The following is a 25599-nucleotide window of genomic DNA, read 5'->3' as shown; positions in this document are numbered from 1 at the left end:
ACTCGCCATGATTTTTGTCTTCCCCATAATTTATTCAGAGAAAAGGATGAGATCAAGAACCTCCTTTCGATTTTTCGTTATAAAGATGGTTCCGTTACCTATTTTACCCACCAGGAGCTTTGATAACAAAGAACAAAAAAAATCATCTCACCAAGTTAGTTTACGTCAGTGCTACCCAACTGATGATGATGGGCGTTGGCGTCGCAACCAAAGCAGACATCTTGCTCGATCTTTTCAACCCACGTGGTGTCAATCTCCATATCAGATACGTAAGGGAGTCATCGTCGATCCCGATGCCATGCATACCTCTTGCAAGGTCGCTTCCCTACAAGACAGCCGTCAAAGGGATCGGCGTCGGTGACGGAAGGGTTCTAGGCCTGCTCGTTTGTTATTAGGGCTACCCCCCGTCATTACGACCCGAATTCTGTCGTCTCCTTTATACACGCGCACCAATACGTCCTCCAACTCGTAACGCGGCCAACCATCAGCTGCCTTCAGCAGGAAGCTGGACTGATCATTTATTGAGAGGATAACTAACCTTTTTGAGCTCTCCGCCTCTTCCACTTTCAGATTCGGGTTACAGGACTTATGCATGTTGAGAATTCACTCCGGTTCCACAGGTTTTTCCGCAGCGTCGGCATCTTGGCAGGCCGCTATTTTGACTTTGCCCTCATACTAGCCCACGTCTCTACATGCTCCCCCTTGTCTTCACAACCTCGACCATGGAGCGACATTTTTCCTTAGGGACCTGTCGAGGACCCCAACGATGCTCGTGCTTTTCGTAACTTCGGCGGAGGAGCGCTGATTAGGCAGCGTCCTCGGTTGCTTCGGGCTGGGGCATTCTGCTCAGTAGAGCGTTGCCCTTTGGTCGTCGCTTGATTTTGGGGTTTTTTCGCCGGGGTCCAATTTGGATCCAGCTTTCTTCGCCTCAAAGTCGGGGTGTTACCTCTCGCCCTTATAGGGACGACAGCGGCTTTTCTCTTGCCTGGCTGGGAACCGCTATTAAAGCCCGAACTGTTATGCAAATCCTTTCCAGTAGTGGAGAGCACGACCTTCTCGTCCACTCACTTCTCGGCCACTGTAGTTTGGAAACGTTTTGTCCCAGTTTCATGTTATGTTTCCTCGAGTAGGCGGGAAGGGGATGGTTAGCCGAGGTATAGAGTCTGCATATTCAAGTGCGATTTTTTCCTCGAACACGCATCCCTTGGCATATTCTGTTCCACTTGGGTTGGAGTGGTTTGGTTAAGGAAGTTTTCTTCTTCCACGGCAGAGACATGACCTCACCCGCTTCCAGACGCCCTCACGGGGAGACTTAGTCGCACTACTAGCGGTAGGTAAAACGTACCCGTTGGCTGACGGCCATCACTTGCAGAATGATAATAATTATTTCCGACGATAAAGTTTTCCAAAAATTAAAATTAATTAATAATTAATCTAAACAAAGTTCAAAACACTAGTACTGGAGCAGTTCGGAACAAACTGTATTAATTATCTTCCTCAGAAAAAAGTAAAATTAATTTGGTCATAGTGGCCAAAGGCCAAGCTTAATCTTTAGTCTTTTCTGGTCAATATTGGAGTGACTTACAATTAACTATTCGCGGCTGCGCTGCCTGCAAACATTGGCAGCGGCCGTCATGTATATATCAAAGTATATGCTCACAAATGTATTTGGCTGATAGCAGCGAGAGCGCGAGAGAAGTTGTATGTGCATTCATTGTATGTGTCTGCACTCAGGCCATGGGAAGCACATCCCATAAGTTGGGCTCTGAGGCGCAATCATATTTTGGCTGGCCGCACGAGTTTAGCGGCCGGGACTTTTGTATTTGTTTAAGTACACTGTAACACAATGTTGGTGTCGGTACAGTGGGTACTCGCTACAATGATACATGCATACTACATCTCCCTCCCTTTGAAAAATAACGTAATGTAATGAAGTTATTTTCTATGTCTCTCAATAATCATGTGCCATGGAGGGTGTCGTGTTGAAACAATAAACAAAATATTTTAGCCATATATCGCAATCCGTCTTATCAGTTGAGATGTATGTACGTATAAATTCATTAAAGGTTCTGTGGCTTCGATCCACAGTTCCGACAGTCTGATGATGGTGTGTTGTCGATGTTATATGTTTGATATATAAGTTTTTGCATAGGTGTTCGATTCAAGAATTTTTGTATTCTGTTCCCATGTCCGTAATGAACGTCTTCATTGGACCGTACTTTAGAACAAATTCTTCGAATATAGCCTTTGCTACTGTTTTTGCATTTTTATTCGGTACTGGTATGGCAAGAAGGTATTTTGACAGATCACATGTTAAGGTGACTGCATATTCATTTCCTTCATCTTTTGATCTTTTGATTCGGCAGTGCAACGATCGTATCCACAATTACCTTATCGAATACCATTTCTGGTGTTTCTGTAAGTGTTAAAGGAGTTTTAGTATGTCTTGTCGTTTTTGACATTTGGCATTTTGGACATTTACGTATGGACTGGGTTATGTCTTTACTCATTCCTTTCCAATAGTAGTGTCTTTTGACCTTGGTCAAGGTTTTTGTTATACCTGAATGTCCTTCTTGAATAGGATCGTCATGTAATGTAAACAATATTATTATCTTTTTCATTATTAGTTGGTGTTAGGGTCACCGGGTTGAGTAGCGCTTCTCTTAATGACTTTAATATTTTGTTGGCCATTTTTCTAAATTTATCTATTGAAATATTTTCAAAGATATTATCCCATGGTGCCACTTTACGTTGGGTAATTTTTTGTTTACCAGCCTGCAGTTCAAGCCTTTGGAAAAAGTGACCTAAGTCAAGGGTTCCATGAGTATACAAATCTCCAACATCATATCTTGATGTAATTTTTTTTCCATGTTTGAGAAAACATAAATAATTATTCACATGCAAGGTCACTACTTTACGTACTTCGTCATTGTTAATGACTTCATATAGGTTGGGCTTAGAAGCTTTTACTTGAGATTGCTTAGGCAATTCTACTTTATCTTTTCCTGCGCAGGAATTTTGTCTACTTTTTTGTCTTGCAGTGACTTGTAATATATTTGCCGTACTATTTTGAAGATCTTTAATTGGTATTCTAGAAAGTGCGTCTGCCACGAAGTTATCTTTTCCCTTTAGATACTCGACTGTGAAGTCATATTCCTCTAATTCGAGCCGCATGCGTGTGAGATTTGAACTAGGATTGACCATTGAAAATAAGTATGTTAGTGGTCTGTGATCAGTTTTAACTGTAAAATGTTTGCCATAAATATATGGTCGAAAGTGTGTAATTGCCCAATGAATTGCTGCTAGTTCCTGTTTTGTAGTGCTTTTATTGCTTTCAGCTTTTGTAAATGAACGTGATGCATATGCTATCGGGAGTTGGAGTCCGATATGGTTTTGAGTTAATACCGCTCCACATGCTTGTTTACTTGCATCCGTTATTATACAAAATTCTTTAAGGAAATCAGGATATTGTAATAAAGTTGGTTCTATAAGTTTATCTTTTAAATATTGGAATGATTTTTGGCATTCGGAAGACCATTCAAATGGAACATTCTTTTTACATAAACCGTGCCGTGAATAGTCGGCGAAGTTTTTAATGAAACGTCTATAATAATTGCAAAATGCTATAAATCGTCTAGCGCTATCTGCATCATGTGGGACTAGATAGTTTCTTATGACATTATATTTCTTGTCGTCTGGTAAGATTCCTGTGTCTGTGCATTTATGACCAAGGAAGGTCACTTCATGCATAAAAAATTAACCTTTTTGTGGGTGTAATTTTAAGTTGTATTTTCTGCATATTTCAAAGATGTCTTTTAGGTTTTTAGGTTTTATTAAGGTTTAGGTTTTTATTAAATCATCTATATAGAGGAATGCTTGAGAAGCTTCAAGTCCAGAAAATGCAATAGTCATCATTCTCTAAAAATTAATTTGGGGCTATTTTTAAACCGAAAGGTAATCGCGTAAAACGATATTAGCCATTGCTCGTTAAAAACGACGTTATGTTTCTTGATTTTTCTTCTAGTTTAATTTGATCAAAGCCTGACATTAATTCAAGGCATGAGAAATAATTTGCTCTACCTAGTTGGTCCAAAATGTCATGAATTTTTGGGAGTGAAAATTTATCAGACAGAAGTTTTTTGTTGATTTGACGATAGTCAACTACTAGTCGCCAAATCTTTTCGTTCGAACCCTGAAGGGTTTTCTTTGAAACAAGTAGAAGTGGGCTGTTGTATTCTGATACAGATGGTTCGACTATATTATCTTTAATTAACTTTCCTACTTGTTTCTGAATTTAATCAACTTGGCTGTGCGGGCTTCGATAATTTTTTATGTAGATCGGTTCATCGTCCTTCAATCTCAATTTCTGCTTGTAAAAATTATTTGTTGTTATTGATTCGGTTTCAAGACAGAATACGTCAGTATATTTTCCACATAGTTCCGTTAATTGTTGTTTAAATTGAATTGGAAAATTTTTCTTCATTTCTTCTATGATGTTTTGCTCTCTATTACCTGAAGTGTTTTGAATTACATTATAATCGGAAATTGGTTCACATTTTAAATTTGTTATACTAATCAATTGATCAGTACTGGTTGTATTGAGTAATCGGACAAATGTATTCTGTTTTGATGTGATAGTATTGGCAACGTAAATACCAGGTTGAATTTCCTGATTTGGTATTAATATAATATCAGTTATCATTATTTTGATTCTTCGTACTACTTGAGATCTGGCTGGTAGGAGAATTGTATTATTACCAGAAGTATATGTTATTGGAATATAAACATGAATGTCTATATTATTTGGTCTTATTATAAACCAATCCTCTGTAGGGTTAAGATCTATTTGGCAGTTTAATTCTTTTATAAAATCTATTCCTATTATTCCATCACATGGAATCGCAAAATCTTGATTTACTACATGAAAATTATATTGCATTATATATTTGTCTGTTTGGAGTTCTACTGGTGCAAGTCCTTTGGATTTTATGATTCCCTCGCCTATTCCTTGAATATTTATTGTATTTTTTTTATTTGTATATTGCTAAAGGTATCTCCATTTTCTTTTAAAAGTGAAATATTGGCTCCCGTATCCACAAGGAACGTAAGCTGCCTTTCTGTTTCTGAATTATTAAATGGTACGAAGATATTGAGATTGAGGTTAATGGTAAATACCGTTGGTATTTTTAATTTATCGTATCTAAAGGGGTCTTTGAGTTTCCCGAAACTGGCTGGGTAAAGCGGACATTATTGTTGTGTTGTGTGTTGCCGTAATTGCTGGTATTTTGGTTATTGTTGTTTTGTCTATAATTTCCACGACCTCTATTATAGTTATTGGTCTGGTTATTATAGTTTCGATTAAAACCATTACTTTGGTTGTGACCGCCATTTCTGTTGTAGCCGTTATATTGGTAATACCCATTATTTTGGTAGTTACCACGAACATTTCCTCTACCTCTACCACGGTAGTTACTTCTGGAGTTGTTAACTCTATAGGCCTGTCCTTTTCTGGCAAATAGTATTGCGTTGGCATTACCCGTCATTTCAGTACTATTGTGAATTTTTCAGCTGTTTTTCCATTTTGAGTAGCCATTTTTGCTTTGACTACATCAGATGTTTCGCCGATAATTGTGTCTTGTAATTTTTTTTATAATTCCGTTTATAGTGGATTCGTTTTGAACTTTGTACAAGGTTGAGCCCACTATTTTTGATTTTATGACTTCAACTGCTAATTCTTCAAATGTGCCTTTGGTTAGGTTTACTAATTTCAAGGCTGTTATGAATCTTAGAAGGTTGATTTTTTGTCCGTTGAATTCAGGGATAGCATTTGCTATATCCTTAATATATGCCCGTTGGGCAACAGTTTCGTCCGTCATTGTTGTTATTTGGTGTTGTTCGATTTCGCAATCGGAATCAGTTGCTTCCTGATTTGATAGTTCAGATTGAAAAAGTACAGCTTGAACTGTGAGATTATTTAAATCTTTCTCTTCTACTTCTGGGTTGTCAAATTCAGATTCTTCTACCTGTACTGAGTCGACTTCTGGTGGATCTGATGATTCCAGTTTGTCCCCAGTTTCTACTTTCAAAGGGGTGTTCAGAATGGTCGGTATTGAACTATTTAAGTTATAACTTTATTTTATAGTTATTAGGTTTGATAGAAGTCTGGTCAGAAATTTTGATACTTCAGAGCAACGATTTTTATCTAGTCGATCTCTTTGCTCAGGTATTAGTATTCGCGCATTGTTGAAGCGAGTTACTAATATTTATGCATGTTTATTTATAGTGACTTGTTGTATTGATCTAGTTTGCGTTAACGATTTATATGATTTATCGAAGTCACTTTTTAATTTATTTAGATTCATATATAATACACTCCATTCCATTATAATATGGATATGAATTATTCTTGTACACCACTGAAATTCTAGTTCTATTTAATATGTCATGTTCGCTTAAAATTGTTCTCACATGGACACCCGGGATGGTGCTCAATACCATCGCTCTTTGTTTATTAGAGCAATGTATTAATGGTGAGCTTTCTAGATTATATGTTGACATACATATATACATTTTCTAACTTATAGATAGTAATTGGGGTCGTTGAGACCAGTGTGATTATTCGTTCACTAAAATGTTGATCCCTCATATAGGTATTGAAAACTGCCTCTGCGTCCATTCTGTTTGTTTTGTTTATCTACCTATACTTGTTTTTTTTTTATATTTTTTTAAAGAAATTTTTTGTTTTTTTTTTACGATCAATAATTCTCGAAATTATAAAAGGCAATGTTTTTGTTTTTGTATCCTTTTTTTAAAAATTTATCCAGGTCGTTTGCTCGACTCTGGAATCTCTTCTTCAAACACCTATTGTGTAATTTATAGACTTTTAGAAAAAAACTTTCTGACATTATAATTACAATTATTATTAATAGTATTGTTATCGTTTCTAAATCAATATTTTTAGATTCTTCTTTATTAACAACGTTCGCCGTTGAATTGACATCTTTTGTGTCTACAAAACCCATTTTGGGAATGTTTTCAAAAATTCTATATTTTATGCCAATTATATATGGGGAATTATTATTTTGAAATTCTTTTGAAAAAGGTATACTATTGTTCATAAAGAAAAATTTGGAAAGTAAAGAAAATATTTTGGATAGTAAATTTTTCACATGGCAGATTTACAATTTGTCGCTCTATATAATTAAAATATCTGCCAGATGATTTTAGTATAAAGCCTAACAAGGGGTTAGTAGTTTTTAAGCAGCGTTTTCACGCATCGGCTTGAGTGTAAGAGTTTAATATTAAAAATAACTTAGGCATTGGCATACTACAAAACAATCTGAAGCAAACCAAGCATTAAAGAGGGAACCCATTGGCTTGGTAAATCTACCAGTCCAGAAAGCCATGACATTAACATTGAAGAGGATCATTTATTAGACCAGAACCCGATGTCGGATTACCCTACTTAACAAGAACAAATAAAGAGAGGTAAAGAATTAAAATTTTTAATTGATACGGGAGCCACATCATGTTACATAAGAAAAGTGGTTAATTTAAATAAGTATCAACAGTAAATGGTGCAAAAATAATAAAATATTTTCACATAATAACTGTACTTAACGTTAAGCAGATATTTTACGAAATATAAGGTTTAGAATCAAATCTTCTTATAAAAATTCAATCTTTTATATAAAATTGAAGCTGTAATTAATATTCAAAAAGGGACTATAATATACTGTGAAAAATAAGAACATTTATGATTATCATTTAGTGGAGGACAAATTATCCTTCCCCTAAAAGAATATATTATACATTCATACTCCAATGAGCAAAAAGGTATTAAAAACGAATCAATATGCGTTGAAGAAAAGTTTATATATAGGATGAAATTATCCTTCAACAAAAACATGAAAAGCTTGGGATACAAATATCTTGAGCACACCGATAAAGTCTTTTCCTAAGCACGCCTGCGAAGAACTTTCCGTCAAAACCTAAACTAAAAGTTTAGAATCTAAAAATCCTTAACACGTACATTTATCCGTCAATATATAACAAATATAAAAAATCACCGACTTGGAAACTACAAGAACTCTGAAATATTGCTAACCAAAGAAGGCCGAAAGGCAATAATGTAGACACAGCTTCTAGTAGCTACATACAAATTTGGAGGGCTGTTAATATAACCACCAGAAGCTGGAAGAGGGATCCGCAATAGTCCTGCAGCTCATATTTGCTAATTAGCGTAATGTCAATGTCAGTATCACTGACTGACCTCGTCACCCGACGTCCCACTGACTTACCGTGCAACTAGACGTTTCACTGACCCGCCAAGCGGCGACTTTCCGCAGTGAAAGCCGAACTAACTAACCAAACAGTTAACATTATCAATAGACATCGGATTTTGGATTGGATTCAAATTTGTTTTATCCAACGTAGATTAAACTAGTTTACGCTGAAGGTCTTAAATAACCTAAATCTCTTTACTGAATACAAAATCTTTTTTGTAATAGTGATATCGTTCTGTTTAAAAAAAAAAAAATGAAACACTTGGGACCGACATTGAAAAAAAAAACAAATAAACCATAGTGATTATTTTTTGTTTATTTATCCATTTCAAACATAATTTTTAAATTTGGGATTTTTAATGATAAATATGCGTATGGGGAGTTTTATAATAACAATAAAATATTCGTTACCTTTTAGAATTTTTATCATATTTTTTTCTGAAATAGGCATAAAAGTGTCGATACCATAATATCAAATGAGAACGATATAGTCGATTGCTTCGACTATCATACACCCGTTACATACCTAACCAATTTAACTTATTAACTAATGTTCCGATTTAATCAACTTTTGAAATTTTGATAGATATTGACAAATAAGGAAAAAAAAGGCACACTGAAAAAATCAGACATACAAAAAACGAAGTCAATCGGATTACAACAGCTGTAGATAAAAGAAAGTTTTTTTTAATTGGTCGTTTCTTAAATAAAACTGCCTTGGGATCCTCAGCAAGTAACGACGCTATAGTTATTTTCATATTATTTTCCCAATAATTTTCTGATCGTTCGTATGGCAGCTACATATATGAAAAAGACGTCCGATTTAAAAAAAAATGTAATTACATATTCTTAACAAATTCTATTTACCGGAAAAAAGAAAACATGATACAATGCAAAATAACGAAGCTTTAATTATTATACCCTTGCAGAGGGTATATTGATTTCAGTCAGAAGTTTGCAACGCAGTGAAGGAGACGTTTCCGACCCCATAAAGTATATATATTCTTGATCAGCATGACTAGACAAGTCGATCTAGCCATGTCCGTCTGTCCGTCCGTTTCTACGCAAACTAGACTCTCAGTTTTAAAGCTATCGGGCTGAAACTTTTGCAAAAGTCTTATATCTTTTGCAGGTAGTATGTAAGTCGGAACCAGCTGGATCGGACAACTATATCTTATAGCTCCCATAGGAATAATCGGAAAACAAATTTATATTTGTTGAACGTTGATGCACTAAGAGCAGTACAAACAAGTGGCCCAAACGACACCAAGCACGTGCTTGTTACGCGCGGGCCCATTTTTATTTCGGGCAAATACGGTTCGCGAGGAAGGTACATAGAACAAACAAGGACAGGACAAAACATAGATCAACAAGACTAAAGCAAATGAGCTAAGATTTTAGTTTTTAATACAGGGATAGAGGTTGAGGAACAAATTAAATGATATAGGTTGTTATAATTATTACAAAGAACGCGAAAAGGCTCATGCTGACTAAAATTAGATGAACATCGTGGCAAGTTTATAGGATAGTAGTTTCGCATTAGTCTAACAGGAACATTGAAAGTAAGGCGGCTTACCAAATCTACAGAATCAATATCGCCTCTGATAAGATTATTCATAAAAATAGTACCAAGCATAGTTCTACGGCTTACTAGACTAGGCAAATTAATTAAAAGCAATCTACTCGAGTAAGAAGGCAACCTGACGTTTTGATCCCAGTTCAAACCACGTAAGGCAAAAAGAAGAAATTGTTTCTGTACCGACTCTATACGGTCAATGTGCACTTGATACTGAGGACTCCAAACGGAAGAACAGTATTCCAAATTAGGACGGACAAGGGAGGTAAATAATAATTTGGTAGTGTATGGATCATCAAATTCCTTAGACCAACGCTTTATAAACCCAAGTACACTCATAGCTTTATTTACAGTAGAGGTTATGTGGGAGTCAAATTTAAGTTTAGGATCTAGGAGAACACCTAAATCGTTTACTGAGTATATTCGGTCCAGGGAAAAAAATTATATCTTTGGTGTTTTTTAACATATAACCTCCTAAGCTTGGAAATAACATTTTTTAATTAGTGTTGAATTTCGAATTAAATTTTATCAAAATCGGACGACTATATCATATAGCTGCCATAGGAACGATCGGAAAATTGGTGGGAAAATAATATGAAACAAATTATAACTTGGAAATAACATTTTTTAATTAGTTCTGAATTTCGAATTAAATTTTATCAAAATCGGACGACTATATCATATGGCTGCCATAGGAACGATCGAAAAATTGGTGGGAAAATAATATGAAACAAATTATAGCTTCGGTGTTTTTTGACATATTATCTTAAACTATTGGGGATATCATTTTTTGTATTTTTAAATTCAATAATTATAGCCGCAAGGGTATACAAACTTCGGCTTGCCGAAGTTAACTTCGTTTCTTGTTTTTCCATTAATAATGATTTCGTTCATATGGCAGCTATATGATACAGTGCATCAACGTCCAAGATATGGCAGCTATATGATATAGTCGGCCGATTTTAGAAAAAATTAATTAGTTATTCTGAAATAAAAAAAATTGTATACCGGAGATGAAAAGATAACTGTCAACAAAAATAACGAAGCTATATTTAATTTCCGATCAATATTCCCATCTTTTCTATAGCTGCTATATCATATAGTCGCCCGTTTTCCTAAGAGTTTTATTCTTACTTCTGAAATATTAAAAAAATGATATTTACCGGAAAAGTGAATTTGATAAAAAATAACGAAGGTATAATTATTTTCGTATTGTTTACTATTAATTACCCGATATAGACGTCCGATTTTTAAAAATATTTTATTTAAAATTCTGAAAATTTTATCTAATGAAAACCGTAAGAGAAGAAAATAATTTTCCAAAAAACATCGAAGTTATAGTTTTCCAAACAAAAAATATTATTATTTTTCCGATTATTCCTATGGGAGCCATTGGATATAGTTGTCCGACATTTCTAAAACTTTTTTCAAAATTCAAATATATTTAAAGAATGATATTCCCAAGAGTAGAAGCTAATATGTCAAAAAAAAACACCAACGTTAAATTTCTTTTTACAATTTTTCTAAAAGATTTTTACCCTTCCGATGGGAGCAATGCGATTTTGTTGTCCGATTCGGCTCGTTCCGACTTATATACCACCTGCAATATAAATAAAACTTTTGGGAAGGTTTCTTTCGGGTAGCCTAAAAACTGAGAGACTATTTTGCGTAGAAACGGACAGACGGACATGGACATGAAATCGACTCAACTAGTAATCAAGAATATATATACTTAATAGGGTCGGAAACGTCTCCTTCACAGCGTTGCAAACTTCTGACTGAAATCATTATAAACTCGTTTTAGACAAGATGTTGAGCCGTCTACAAATGCCGGTGAACATAAACTTTCAAAACGTGGTTTTGAGCAAAACGCAACTGTCAAAGCATATTTCTCTTAAAGTATTAATTCGATAGATTTTGGCAGTAAATTCCAGGCCAATACATTTTTTGCTCCAAGTCGTATATGATGAAATTCGTGTAAAAAGTTCTCAAAAAGGGAAACAATAATTCTTGGTTCTAGCATCACGATTATGCACCGGCTCAAATTTTACTTGTCCTTTGTCACCATTGTAACGGGTAGTCCCAAGTAGAAAGTGAAATACAAGCGCACGCGCAAATGCTCTTGTTGGCTCGTCAGCTATGGCAGTGGTGTTCTGGCTCGATCTCACTGATACCCATTATAAATGATTACTATATAATTCGAGTGCCAAGACAAGCTATACCGGGAAACAGGAGAAACACACACAAGTTTTTCTAAACATGCAAAAAATATAAAAAAAGCTTTGCGTAGCGATATCTATATAAATTAATGATTGTGTAGGTTTCATATGCTTGCTCCCAATATGGGCTTAATGTATGTCATCTCATTCAATTTTATTTCAATTACTATCTTCAGCCAAAAAACAACGATTGGCATCCTGAACCTACTGCCTTATATCTATGGCATGAAAGCGCCCCACATACCGTCCTTGCAGATCCTCGAGATCATAACAAGCTTGACCATTCCTTTTTTCTCACCCGTAATTTTGCGAAGGGTGGTCCGAACTTCGCGTTATAGCCGGCTGCGAAATTTCTTTGTTTAAACTTCTTGCCCTTCGCTGAAAGACACCTCCATGGACCTTAAATTGTATTATCGCTCATTCTTCTCTAACTGTTTTATATTACCTCTAGAGCTTTGTTGCGGACCACCTCAAGCGACACCAAATACTAATTAGATGCACGTCCGAAGCCTTCTGGTCACTCCACACGTAGGACCGAATAGCTACTATCACTGAGTGATTTACCCGCTCAGGTGTGAGATACCTTGTACTCTCTCAACATTTTCTGAAAGGCTTCAGCCTTAAATTGCGATCATTATCAGAAATAATCCCCTCTGGAACGCCACAAACGTAAAAAAGTTCCTGCAGGATGTATTTTACAACTACAAATACCTTAAGCTTCTTTACCGCTTTTAGGAAAACGAATTCGCTGTAATGATCTAGCACAATAAAGATCCCAGTGGGACGCTAACGGATCCAGTCCCGAGGAAATCCATAAATTCCAACAAAATTGTCATGAATTGGATCCCCAGATGTGTGCTCAGTTCTCCGAAACACAAATCCAACTGCTGCTTTCTGATCAGGGAGACTGCTGGCATTGCTTTATGATGTAAATCAGGCGAGAGATCAAGTAGTAAGATTATAATATATACTTTATTCAGTAATACGCGCGACACAGACGCTGGTGGCAAAAACTTTGAGAACTACACGATTAGGGATAAGTACAATGAGTTCTTATCGATATATACTACCTCGACTTTGAGAGCTGGTTTTGGTGCTTCGGGTCCCGTTTTGGTTTCGGGAGCTGGTTGTGGTGCCACCCCCCTCTTGTGCTGCTTCCCTCCTTTTTGGGGTTCTGTTTTGAAACGTCGGTTTTATGTGCTAGGTATTTGTGTGTGGAAATCTGTGTTTGCGTGTTAGATACCCGTTACTTGTAGAGTAAAATGGTATACTAGATTTGTCGGCAAGTATGTAACAGGTGGAAGATAGCGTTTCCGACCCTATAAAGTGCATCTATTTTTGATCAGGAGCACTAGCCCAGTCTGAGTTCTCGGAAACTATAAAGGCTAGAAAATTGGAATTTGGCACGCAGATTATTGAGGTTCTGGAACAGCGTAAGTATATTTCAGCAGGGTGCCATGCCCACTCTAACGGCCTCAAACCACACAAAACTGTGGGTTCTACAGTTTTGATGCTATACTAAGAATTAAACTGAAGTGTATTGGTCTCGTCAGTAACTATCGATTGTCCTAAATAAAGTATGCTACGCCCAAAAAAAAATGTATTTATGCATGTGTGTGTGTAAATAGTTTCAAGGCGAGCTGCCTAACGTTTGCATTAACATATACATTTACATATTACGCTTTAAGATTTTTTTTGTCTATTTCAAGTATTGCTCTCTTTTATTGGCGCTGCCAGAAACAAATCTTTTTGGTTTATATAAACATTGCGCTTTGCGGCCAAATAAATTTTTTTGTAAATTAAAAATTTGTTTTCCGTTTTAAGAAAATAATTTGCTTTATTCCGTTTGTTAAAGAAAACCCGTTTTTAATGAACATACCTTATATCACTAGAGGGGGATAACAAAAAATTAAAATTTAAACGTCATGAGATGTCAATGTCAGATTTGAAAAAATATTTTCATTCTGTTCGAGACACTTTATTGGACATTGGTCACTCGTAAGTTTTTTTTAATGTATTTTGCTTCTAAAGGTAAATTTTGTGCCATACGCGTACCTCTTTTTTTGTTAGTCCTCTTCCTTCTTGATGTTTTCAGGCAACAACTCAAAACACTCCCTGTGGGGCAAAGATAGTTGAAGGTAATATTTGCTAATACGGATTTTATTGAAGTAAATTTCGATGGTACCAGTAATACTACCAGTGCTGATGCCAGTGGGGAGATCATCTGTCCACGAGAACTCGATGACCCAAGATGAAGTAATACTAGGCCAAGAGGTCTAAAACGCGGTCGAGGGCGACAAAAAAATTAACACCATCAAATTTTTAGGGAATAATCTTATGCTATAGGTCAATATAGAAATAATTAAATTGATATAAATGGGGTCCTACGCGACAAAAAGCTATAGCCCCAATTTTATATAATGAAGAAAGGTTAAAAAAACAAGATATAATGAAGAAAGGTTAAAAAAACAAGAGAGGAAGTTAACTTCGGCAAACCGAAGTTTGTATACCCTTGCATTTAGAATTATTAAATTTAATTCGAAATTCTAAAAAACACAAAAAATGATATTCCAATAGTATAGGATAATAAAATAACAAAAAAAACACCGAAGATATAATTTATTTCACAATATTTTTCCACCAATTTTCCGATCGTTCCTATGACAGCTATATGATATAGTCGTCCGATTTTGATAAAACTAATTTCGAAATTCAAAACTAATTAAAAAATGTTATTTCCAAGCGTAGAAGGGTATATGTTAAAAAACACCGAATCTATATTTTGTTTCATATTATTTTCCCACCAATTTTTCGATCGTTCCTATGGCAGCTATATGATGTAGTCGTCCGATTTTGATAAAATTAAATTCGAAATTCAGAACTAATTAAAAAATGTTATTTCCAAGCGTGGGTGCTTATATGTTAAAAACACCAAAGATATAATTTTTTTTAGTTTTGTTCCAGATTATTCCTATGGGAAGATATAGTTGTCCGATCCGGCTGGTTCCGACTTATATACTTTCTGCAAAAAAAATAAGACTTTTGGGAAAGTTTTAGCCCTATAGCTTTAAAACTCTGAGACTAGTTTTGCGTAGAAACGGACGGACAGACGGACGGACGGACAGACGGACATGGCTAGATCGACTCGTCTAGTGATGCTGATCAAGAATATAGAATGTCCAATGTGCGTCCAATTAAATTTAAAAAAAAAATATCTTTAAACCATATCCCATTTACGGCGGAAGTAAATTTATAACTATTATTACCCCAGTACTGGGGCAAGGTCTGTTAAAAATGTATTTTGACATTTGGCAACATTTCTCGAAGATTTGCAAATAAATTGGAAAAGGTTATAGCCAAAGAACAGGCTTTTCAATTATACCACTTTAATGGTGATAACTTTTTATTTATGCATGCTCTTTGTCCAACCAAACTTTTCTAACTATCCTTACCCCACTCCCCCCTGCAATTGTCGACAGTGTGTGTTTGCAGTGTGTGTTTGCACTGTGTGTTTGCAGTAAAATCAGACACTTTTAATACGATTTCAAAATATTTTGGTGCTAAACATAGCTTGTAAATGTTTTTAATTGTATAACCTCCGGCAGTAATTTCTTCAAAAGCACTTAGAGTTTTAATTCTTAGCATTCAGAATTAAAACTCTAAGTGCTTTTGAAGAAATTACTGCCGGAGGTTATACAATTATTTATAAGTAGCAGCGCTATTTTTTGATCGCCAAAAGGCTAAAATATTACTTGGGTTGTTTTTATTTGTTTGCAGCACTTAAGTGTAAGAAGCTCAAAAAATCATGCAAAAAGCATACAATTAGTTTTTATACACGATCCCATTGTTACTCTAATGATTGAAAAAAATTGTATTTTTTATATACAATAGCTTATCGCCCCAAGTACTACATTTTTGAGTACCAGAAAAACACCAGAAGTGCCTATCGGTTTTGTCAAGTTTGCTCATTAATTGCTCAGTAGATCGAACATTTGTCTGTCCTGTTCGCAGTAACGGAAAATCGTATAGTCTGAGAAAATTTTTTTTCAGTGTAAAAAACGTTTTTCGCACTTTTTTATTTTCCAACTCGAGTTTTGATTAACCGAATTCGGTCATCAAAGACTCATTTTACAGGTAATAGAATGCCCTTTAACTTTCTTATACACATCATTGTTCCATTCATTAGTTTAGAAGCTACAATCCGTCAGAGTTGAAAAAGTTGGAAAAAATGGAAAAACGCTGGCATAAATTGCTTCTTTAAAAATACACGCCTAAAACCCGAAATTAGTTTTATGTTGTTTTCTTGAAGGCTGAACATTAACGGAGAATATGCGCCATCGATCACGACAATCCGTTGGTAAATCGATTTATTACAGATACGGACGGACGGATACAGACGTCAGTTTCCTTGCTATTAGTGCTGGGCAAGCTAAATAGTATGCGATTGCAGTTACAATGGCGCATATTCTCCGTTAAGGTTCAGCCTTCAAGAAAACAACATAAAGCTAATTTCGGTTTTTAGGCGTGTATTTTTAAAGAAGCCATTTCTGCCGGCGTTTTTGCATTTTTTTCAACTTTGACGAAGTGTAGCTTCTAAACTAATGAATGGAACTCAATGATGTGTAAAAGAAAGTTAAAGGGAACTCTATTACCTGTAAAATGTGTCTTTGATGACCGAATCCGGTTTATCAAAACTTGATTTAGAAAATAAAAAAGTGAGAAAAGCGTTTTTTACACTTTAAAAGAATTGGTACCATGGAAAACATTTTAAGTGCTCTTTTCTTAATCAGGGAGATGTACCTTACCGGAAAACGAAGGTTTTCTTGAAGGCGTATTTCATTAATTTTTGTTGTAAACTGGTGTAATAGCAAAGAAGTTTATAATCGTGGTTTTATTTTTATCCGTCTGGCATCTCTAACAGCTGATAATAAATACATATATACATAAATACTATGTGTCGCATTAGTTTTTTAAATTTGATTTAAATTTTTAAACGAATTATCTATCCTTACCCTTATTCACATACAAATACAAACATACACACACACAATATTAGCAAAAGAAAACAAAACTTATATGTTTGCTTGCCTAAGTAGCTTTGCTTTGATCTTGTTTGCTTTATAAATACAAATTCCGGCACTTGGTCAGAAATGCTAGCCCTAAAGTTAATAAATAACATGAAATACTGCTTTAAAGATCGCCATCGCGATTACCATCGCAAAAATTAATTTGGTTCTTAGTTTTGTTCTTTGTATTAAAAAGCTTAAAACTTAAAACTTAAACCGACCCTCCCCTGCCATTCCATCCCTTGCCCTCGTGTCTTTATTTCGGCGAAAGACGAAGGCAAATCCATCTCGTGCTTTGATGTAATTGATTTCGCTGTCTTTGCTTCCGCTCGCTTGAACCTTGGACGCAATAACAAAATCTAAAAAAGTTTTTAAAAACAGTAGAGAAATATATATCCGTCATAAAAAAAATTATCTTCATCGGACCAACGGTGCATATTTTTTCAATGAAAAATTTTTTTAAAACTTTTTCTCTCAAAATTATGAAAGTGTTTCTTTTATTTTGCTTCTTAAACATTTTTTGGAGCTGTTTAGAGCCACTGGGGATACATATCGAATCTTAGTGGGCACCAACGCTCCCTATGGAATTTTGAGTAAGATTTGTTAGTTTTTCCATTATTAAAATACGTGTCGAACGGTACCAACCTTATCCCAATCTGACTATCCATTCAAAAGTTATATAATTTTTGAGATTTCTGGGTCATTTTCATTTGAGACCTAAATGTGTGGTTGTCAGTTTAATTAATTTTTTATATGGTTTTATTTTTATTGTATTAGGCTGTCTAAAATATAGAAATATAAATCTACCACTTTGAAAACATTAATATAGACTTATTAAAGCTTTAGGTACGTACTAAATGTTGTTGTAGCAAAATAAAAACACTATATTAAATTTATTTATTCGGTACGCTGCTAAAGCGGGTTATAATATTTTACAAAACACGGAGACCTAAGGAAAATTACTAAAAAAAATCATTAAGACAAGGTCTTTATATTTTTTAATACTTTATAATTATCATTATTTTTTTTTAAAGAGATGACTGGGAAATTATGTTCAACGAAAATTGTGACATTACAACTTTAAGAACCTATTTAGTTGGAAGGCAGTGTGAAATCATTTGTGTTTATTTACGTCACTGAAGGCTATCGTTTGTATATCTACGTGAGTTTAAGATGAGTGCACATTGTACAATGTACAACAGAGAGCTAAGCAAAAACTTATTTTACACGCGCGTTGTTTACGTTTCTTGTAACATTTTTTGCAATTAAAAAAATTTTGAATTTATGGATATTTTATATGACAAATGTTTAATTATAACTTTTGATAATAAGTTAAGCACGACAATGGAGTACCAATGCGTGGTGGTGTATACAATAGTTCAAATAAGCTGCCAGGATCGAGAATACTTAAATCAGCTGAATTATACAAGCAACGTCAAATATACATTCCCATTTTTTGCTAAGTTAAGAGTATTATGGAAACGGTACTTTAAAATGTTTTACTGTTTGTTTTGAATTCAAAAAAATAAAATCCACCACTGTTAAGAAATAATTTATATAAACAATTAATTATTCTAGAGCCGTGGCTGCCTACTTACGTGCTTTAAACTTATCTCCGAATAATGCCGTAGTTCATGGAAATTTGGCATGTGTTTACTATGAACAAGGCCTTATTGATTTGGCTATCGACACATATAGGAGGGCAATAGAACTGCAGCCAAATTTTCCCGATGCCTACTGCAATCTTGCCAACGCTCTTAAAGAGAAAGGCCAGGTATGTTATATTTATATATCTGGTTTACATTAACTAATATTTTTTGAAGGTTAAAGAAGCTGAGGACTGCTATAACACTGCATTAAGACTGTGTTCAAATCATGCAGATTCCCTTAATAATTTAGCGAATATAAAAAGAGAACAAGGATACATTGAGGAAGCTACTCGACTTTACTTAAAAGCCTTGGAGGTCTTCCCTGATTTTGCTGCGGCCCATTCAAACTTGGCATCCGTATTACAGCAGCAGGGTAAATTAAAGGAAGCATTAATGCATTATAAGGAAGCTATAAGAATTCAGCCCACATTTGCAGATGCATACTCAAATATGGGAAATACTCTTAAAGAATTACAAGACGTCAGTGGTGCACTTCAATGCTACACCAGAGCTATTCAAATTAATCCAGCATTTGCTGATGCGCACAGTAATTTGGCAAGCATACACAAAGATTCCGGAAATATTCCCGAAGCAATCCAGTCATACCGAACAGCCCTGAAGTTAAAACCTGATTTTCCTGATGCATACTGTAATTTGGCTCATTGCCTTCAAATCGTCTGTGACTGGACAGATTATGAAGTTCGAATGAAAAAGTTGGTTAGTATAGTTGCTGAGCAGCTTGAAAAAAATCGATTACCATCTGTTCATCCACACCACTCAATGCTTTATCCTCTGACACATGACTATCGCAAAGCAATTGCAGCGCGGCATGCTAATTTGTGTTTGGAAAAAGTCCATGTTCTTCATAAAAAACCTTATACTTTTTTAAAGGAATTACCAGTCAAGGGAAGACTACGTATAGGATATCTAAGCTCAGATTTTGGAAATCACCCTACCTCTCATTTAATGCAATCTGTACCAGGTCTTCATGATCGTTCTAAAGTAGAGATTTTTTGTTATGCATTAAGTCCGGATGATGGTACAACCTTTCGATACAAAATCAGCAGGGAATCGGAAAACTTTGTAGATCTTTCACAAATCCCTTGTAATGGCAAAGCAGCAGATAAAATATTCAATGATGGTATAAATATTTTAGTTAATATGAATGGATACACAAAGGGAGCGAGAAATGAAATATTTGCTCTTCGCCCTGCTCCAATTCAAGTAATGTGGTTAGGGTATCCAGGTACTAGTGGAGCTAGCTTTATGGATTATATTATTACGGATTCTGTAACAAGCCCAATGGAATTAGCCAACCAATACAGCGAAAAGTTGTCTTATATGCCGCACACATATTTTATTGGTGATCATAAGCAAATGTTTCCTCATTTAAAGGAACGGATAATTGTGTGCGATAAACAACAACCTTCTGTTGTTGATAATGTAACAGTTATAAATGCCACAGATTTATCACCTCTGGTGGAAAATACAGATGTAAAGGAGATTAAAGAAGTGGTTAACGCACAAAAACCAGTCGAAATAACTCATAAAGTCGCGGAGTTGCCAAACACTATACAAATTGTATCAATGATAGCTTCTGGACAAGTGCAAACTTCCCTAAATGGTGTCTTGGTTCAAAACGGATTGGCCACTACTCAAACTAACAATAAGGCCGCTACCGGTGAAGAAGTACCACAAAATATTGTAATAACCACTCGACGTCAATATATGTTACCTGATGACGCTATTGTATACTGCAATTTTAATCAACTATACAAAATCGATCCGCAAACCCTTGAATCTTGGGTAGAAATTTTAAAAAATGTGCCCAAGTCAGTTCTGTGGTTACTAAGGTTTCCAGCAGTTGGGGAACAAAATATTAAAAAAACTGTCAGTGACTTCGGTAAAAAAAAATTATTTATTGTATTATAATTAAAGTTTTAAAATTAAATTTTTTTAGGAGTATCTCCTGATAGAGTAATATTTTCCAATGTAGCTGCTAAGGAAGAACACGTACGCCGGGGTCAATTAGCTGATGTATGTCTTGACACTCCATTATGCAATGGACACACTACATCTATGGACGTCTTGTGGACAGGTACGCCTGTCGTAACATTGCCAGGAGAAACATTGGCCTCAAGGTATGTTTGTGTGTCCTTAGTTTGCAATTAAGTAATCAGCAATTAAATTGTGGTTAGAAATAGATAAATTAATAATATATACCGATTTGAAATTTGTTATATCCTATTAAGACCAAAGTGTAATTTCGGTTTTGTTGTTTTTTGAATTGGACCATGCCTTTATCCACGGCGTATTTTTGTATTTTGTCCCAAACGTTACAAATTGGTGATAATTTACAAAGTAAGTAAAATATCATATTTTTTGGCATCAATTCGGAATATAAGGATAGAGATATTTGTATCCGTAATTAAATATGAAGCGAAAACACCTTTTAACGATTTAACATAAAACAAAGAATAGTCCAGTGTCTCGATTATTAGATACCCGTTACTCAATCAAAGGTATCTGATATTCGTGGCACTCGACCATTTCGTTTTTCCTTGCTTATAGGATACGCACAGCAAAATTCAATGCTCAGGCTGCGTTTGTTCTTTGAACTGGTTAAGGTGGCAATTTTTAATGAGTCATACATTTTAAACGCGACATTTTACAACAATGTGACTTCAACAGAAATAGTAAGAGCCGTTTTAAAACAATTTAAAAAAAACTTTTGGGCATCATTTTTAAACTGTGGTTTTTAAAAATTACGACGTTTTTAGTGTTTTAAAACATATTACTAACATATAGCAAGAGTCTGTACCTTTAGTGGATCATTAGCTATTTATTGCTGTTCTCCCGCATGGCTTGCGGGTTGTAGAACTAACACAATAGAAATGATTCCAGTTCTTGAAAAACTGATAACCTTATAAACAAAAGATACCTTCTATTTTGTACAGCCCCCGAATCTGTGGGGACTGTTGAACGGAGTCTCGGATTTTAACAATTGATGTGTCATTCGACTCGTATTTTCAGTAAAAACACAACAAGACTACTAAGCTGGGCACTTATCCCGAATGCCCCAAACACCTTTTAGCATTTGCGATACCTTTGGATACCTTTGGTGTATTACTCGTTATGATCGGACAATCACTGCAGGTTTTTATACCCCTTACTCGTAGAGTAAAAGGGTTAAAAGCGTTTCCGACCCCATAAAGTATATATATTCTTGATCAGGATCACTAGCCGAGTTGATCTAGCCATGTCCGTCTGTCTGTCTGCCAGTCTGTCCGTCCAAAAGGAGATATGCAAGCAGCATAGCGAGATTGTAATAATGTAATTATTGTAATTTACTGCAGCTTTTATACTTTCCCAGATCACAGCGTTCATACGGACGGACAGACAGTCCGTCATCAGCATCATATATAGTAGTCACTACGTGGACTGCCTTCCATAGTGATTTAAACAGAATTCCAGATTTCATGCTGCTTACTTTTATGTTAATATACTGCTGTTATGTTAGCCAATTCTCTATTAAAAATGCTAAGGACTTATCTGCATTTATTTGCAAAATAACGTTTTACTCAGTTGTTTCCTTTTTATCATCTACTACTTCGCTTTTCAATGCTTTTCGCAGCAAAACGGAAGTTTCTTCAGTCAAAACAAAACCCGTAAACCACTTTCAACGAATTTTAATTGGAGTTTTTCCGCATTTGTATGCCCTTGCCGACCATAAAGTATATATATTCTTGATCAGCATCACTAGACGAGTCGATCTAGCCATGTCCGTCTGCCCGTCCGTTTCTACGAAAACGAGTCTCTCAGTTTTAAAACTATCGGGCTGAAACTTTCCCAAAAGTCTTATATCTTTTGCAGGTAGTATATTAGTCGGAACCAGCCGGATCGGACAACTATATCTTATAGCTTCCATAGAAATAATCGGAAAACAAATTTTAAAAAATTATATCTCTGGTGTTTTTTAACATATAACCTCCTAAGCTTGGAAATAACATTTTTTAATTAGTTTTGAATTTCAAATTAAATTTTATCAAAATCGGACTAATACATCATATAGCTGCCATTGGAACGATCGCAAATTGGTGGGAAAATAATATGAAACAAATTATAGCTTCGGTGTATTTTGACATATTGTCTTATACTATTGGGAATATCATTTTTTGTATATTTAAATTTAATAATTATAACTGCAAGGGTATAAAAACTTCGGCATGCCGAAGTTAACTTTCTCTCTTGTTTTTTCTAAAATAAATTTAAAAAAAATTTTTTTTCGGATTTTTCAAGTTCAAGCTATAGTCGATTTAGTTATGTCTGTCTGTCCGTTCGAACGCTGTGATCTCAGAAACTATAAGAGCTGAAGTTGGGTTTTCAGATATAGGTTCCTTAGCTTCACGCTCACTCTAACGCCCACAAACCGTCCAAAACTAAGGCTCCTAAATGCAAGATTACATACAAGTATTTTAACTGAAAAGTATTGCTCTCGTCAATACTTATCAAGTGTCCTAAAAAAAAAAATAAAAATGTTACTCAGGCCACTCTACCGCCCAAAATCCTCCCAAAACGGTAGCGCTCACATTTTCAAAGATTAAAATTTAAAATACATTTAATTTTATTCCGGATCACCACGCCCGGATAGAGCAAGAGCATGACAATGACGTCACATCCGGTAGATAAAAGTGTAAAATGTAAAAATATAAATGTAAATGTAAAAGACGAAGGGGTCTATTCGAAGGTTAATTTATTTTCAAATTAGTTAGCTGAGTAACTTGTATCTGAAAGGCTCTCGACTATAGCGTTCTTTCTTGCTAAGTATTATTCTTAATGTTAAATGGCATCGAATAATAATTACCTTTCCACATTTACTTTAAAAGTGAATCAAAAATAGTACCTTAGTTTGGTTTTAAAAATCATCTTCAAGATTCATGAAACTTCCCCCCGACAAGTCTTCATCAGTATCGTAATCAGTTTGCACTCTAATTGATTTTCTGACATATTATTGACTTTGGTAGACTCCAAAAGACTTAATACTTAATTTGGAAGGGGTTTCTTTAATTTTTATACCCGTTACTCGTAGAGTAAAAGGGAAAGTATGTAACAGCCAGAAGGAAGCGTTTCCGACCCCATAAAGTATATATATTCTTGATCAGGATCACTAGCCGAGTCGATCTAGCCATGTCCGTCTGTCCGTCTGTTCGTATGAACGCTGAGATCTCGGAAACTATAAGAGCTACAATACTGGGATTTGGCATGCAGATTCATGAGATTTCTGCGCAGCGCAAGTTGGCAGATTGCCACGCCCACTCTAACGCCCAAAACTGTGGCTCCTACAGTTTTGATGCTAGAATAAAAATATTAACTGAAATGTATTGTTCCTCTCAATACCTATCGATTGACTCAAAAAAAAAGTTTGCCACGCCCACTTTAACGCCCACAAATCGCCCACAATCTTCAAAAAATCGTAAATTTTAACGCGGATATCTCGGAAACTATCAAAGATGGAAAATTGGGATCTCAGATTTAGATTCCGTAGCATTGTACGCAGCGCAAGTTTGTTACGCGAATATGCCACGCCCACGAAAACCGCCCACGAAACGCTCAAAAACCGCCCAGGCCTGTGGCGCCCACAATTTTTATGCTAGATAAAAAATTTTAACTGAAATGTATTGGTCTCGTCAATACCTATCGATTGATCCAAAAAAATTTTGCCACGCCCACTCTAACGCTCATAACGCTTTAATCTGTTTACCGCCCATATAACCATATATTGAGATCACGGGTAAGTGGCGCATTTCAATCTCGCTTTGCTGCTTGCATATCTCCATTTCCCTTTGGTCCCATTAGCTGAGTAACGGGTATCTGATAGTCGAGGTACTCGACTATAGCGTTCTTCCTTGTTTTTTTTTATGAACTCGTTTAAATGGTCTGGAATATCCATGAATACCTTTTCCTCAAGCTCGCCACTAAGATAGGCGTTGACTACATGCATCTGATTCATTCCCTTGGCATATTTAGCGGATATTGTCGTCAACGTAAACCTAAATACAGGTAAGTTTCAAAGAAATCCTAGTACACTACTAAACGAGCCTTTTTTCTGGTATGGAAAACCATCCTGTTTCCTTTCGAATATCTGGACGCTCTTCGACTTTTCATGTGCTGTTGAGAATCTGTGCCATAACTCGACCTAGACTACTCGTGCCTAATAGATCGCAACTCCTGAACTTTGTGCTTCCTTGAATATCAATAAATCTCCTGCAGCCGCCTCAAAAGCCATTTCACACTCCTCGAACACATCCTCAAGAGAGTTATCTGTGATATCTGGATCCCCATCATCGTTTTCTTGTGCATCTATATTACGATCTTCACGTACTGCTTGATATATTTTTCGCGGTCTCCCACGCTGTTCGGTTTTAGTATTTTGGGGCGACTTCTGCCTCGTCGTAGTGCCGCATGCTGCTCTTCGCCAATTTTCAGCAAAGGCTTTGTAGGATTAATGCGCTTTAAGTACTTTAGTTTTCTGCTTATAAACGTTTTCTGAACAGTATAAAATATTTGTGTCCCCTCATGGACTAGGTACGGATCGGTCCGCACACAGCATTGTAAACAATTTCCAGTGCAATTTTAGTTATTCTCTCTGTGGCGCTTTTGTAGTGATTTGCTGCTTGATTTTCTGTAATAAAATTTCGCACTGCAAAAGTTTGTTCCCTTGCTTAAAGTTTATTCCGAATGCCTTTCCATTCTTAGCCATCCCCTTCAGTTCTGCAGTAGGGACGCGGTGACATGGCTCAAGGA

General features: G+C 35.5%; 1 protein-coding gene across 10 annotated transcripts in view; it reads left to right on the top strand.

Moving 5' to 3' along the window:
* Positions 1-25599, top strand: part of LOC119559353 (UDP-N-acetylglucosamine--peptide N-acetylglucosaminyltransferase 110 kDa subunit) — a 286535-nt gene that overhangs the window by 175040 nt on the left and 85896 nt on the right. For 7 of the 10 annotated variants that reach the window (XR_005220745.1, XR_005220746.1, XM_037872397.1 and 4 more), the window contains 3 exons: positions 18725-18920; positions 18970-20698; positions 20756-20936. Coding sequence is in view for 8 of the 10 variants with exons in the window: in XM_037872397.1 (XP_037728325.1) it covers positions 18725-18920; positions 18970-20698; positions 20756-20936 (2106 nt within the window). In the remaining 2 variants the exon portion in view is untranslated. Of the gene's footprint in view, positions 1-18475; positions 18631-18724; positions 18921-18969; positions 20699-20755; positions 20937-25599 lie in introns of those variants that run through there. The other 3 variants (XM_037872396.1, XM_037872399.1, XM_037872403.1) reach the window with 3 other exon arrangements.

The sequence above is a fragment of the Drosophila subpulchrella genome, unplaced genomic scaffold (genome assembly GCF_014743375.2).
Source record: "Drosophila subpulchrella strain 33 F10 #4 breed RU33 unplaced genomic scaffold, RU_Dsub_v1.1 Primary Assembly Seq22, whole genome shotgun sequence".
Lineage (NCBI taxonomy): Eukaryota > Metazoa > Arthropoda > Insecta > Diptera > Drosophilidae > Drosophila > Drosophila subpulchrella.
Note: the sequence above shows the minus strand (reverse complement) of the source record. Positions and strands in the feature narration are given on the sequence as shown.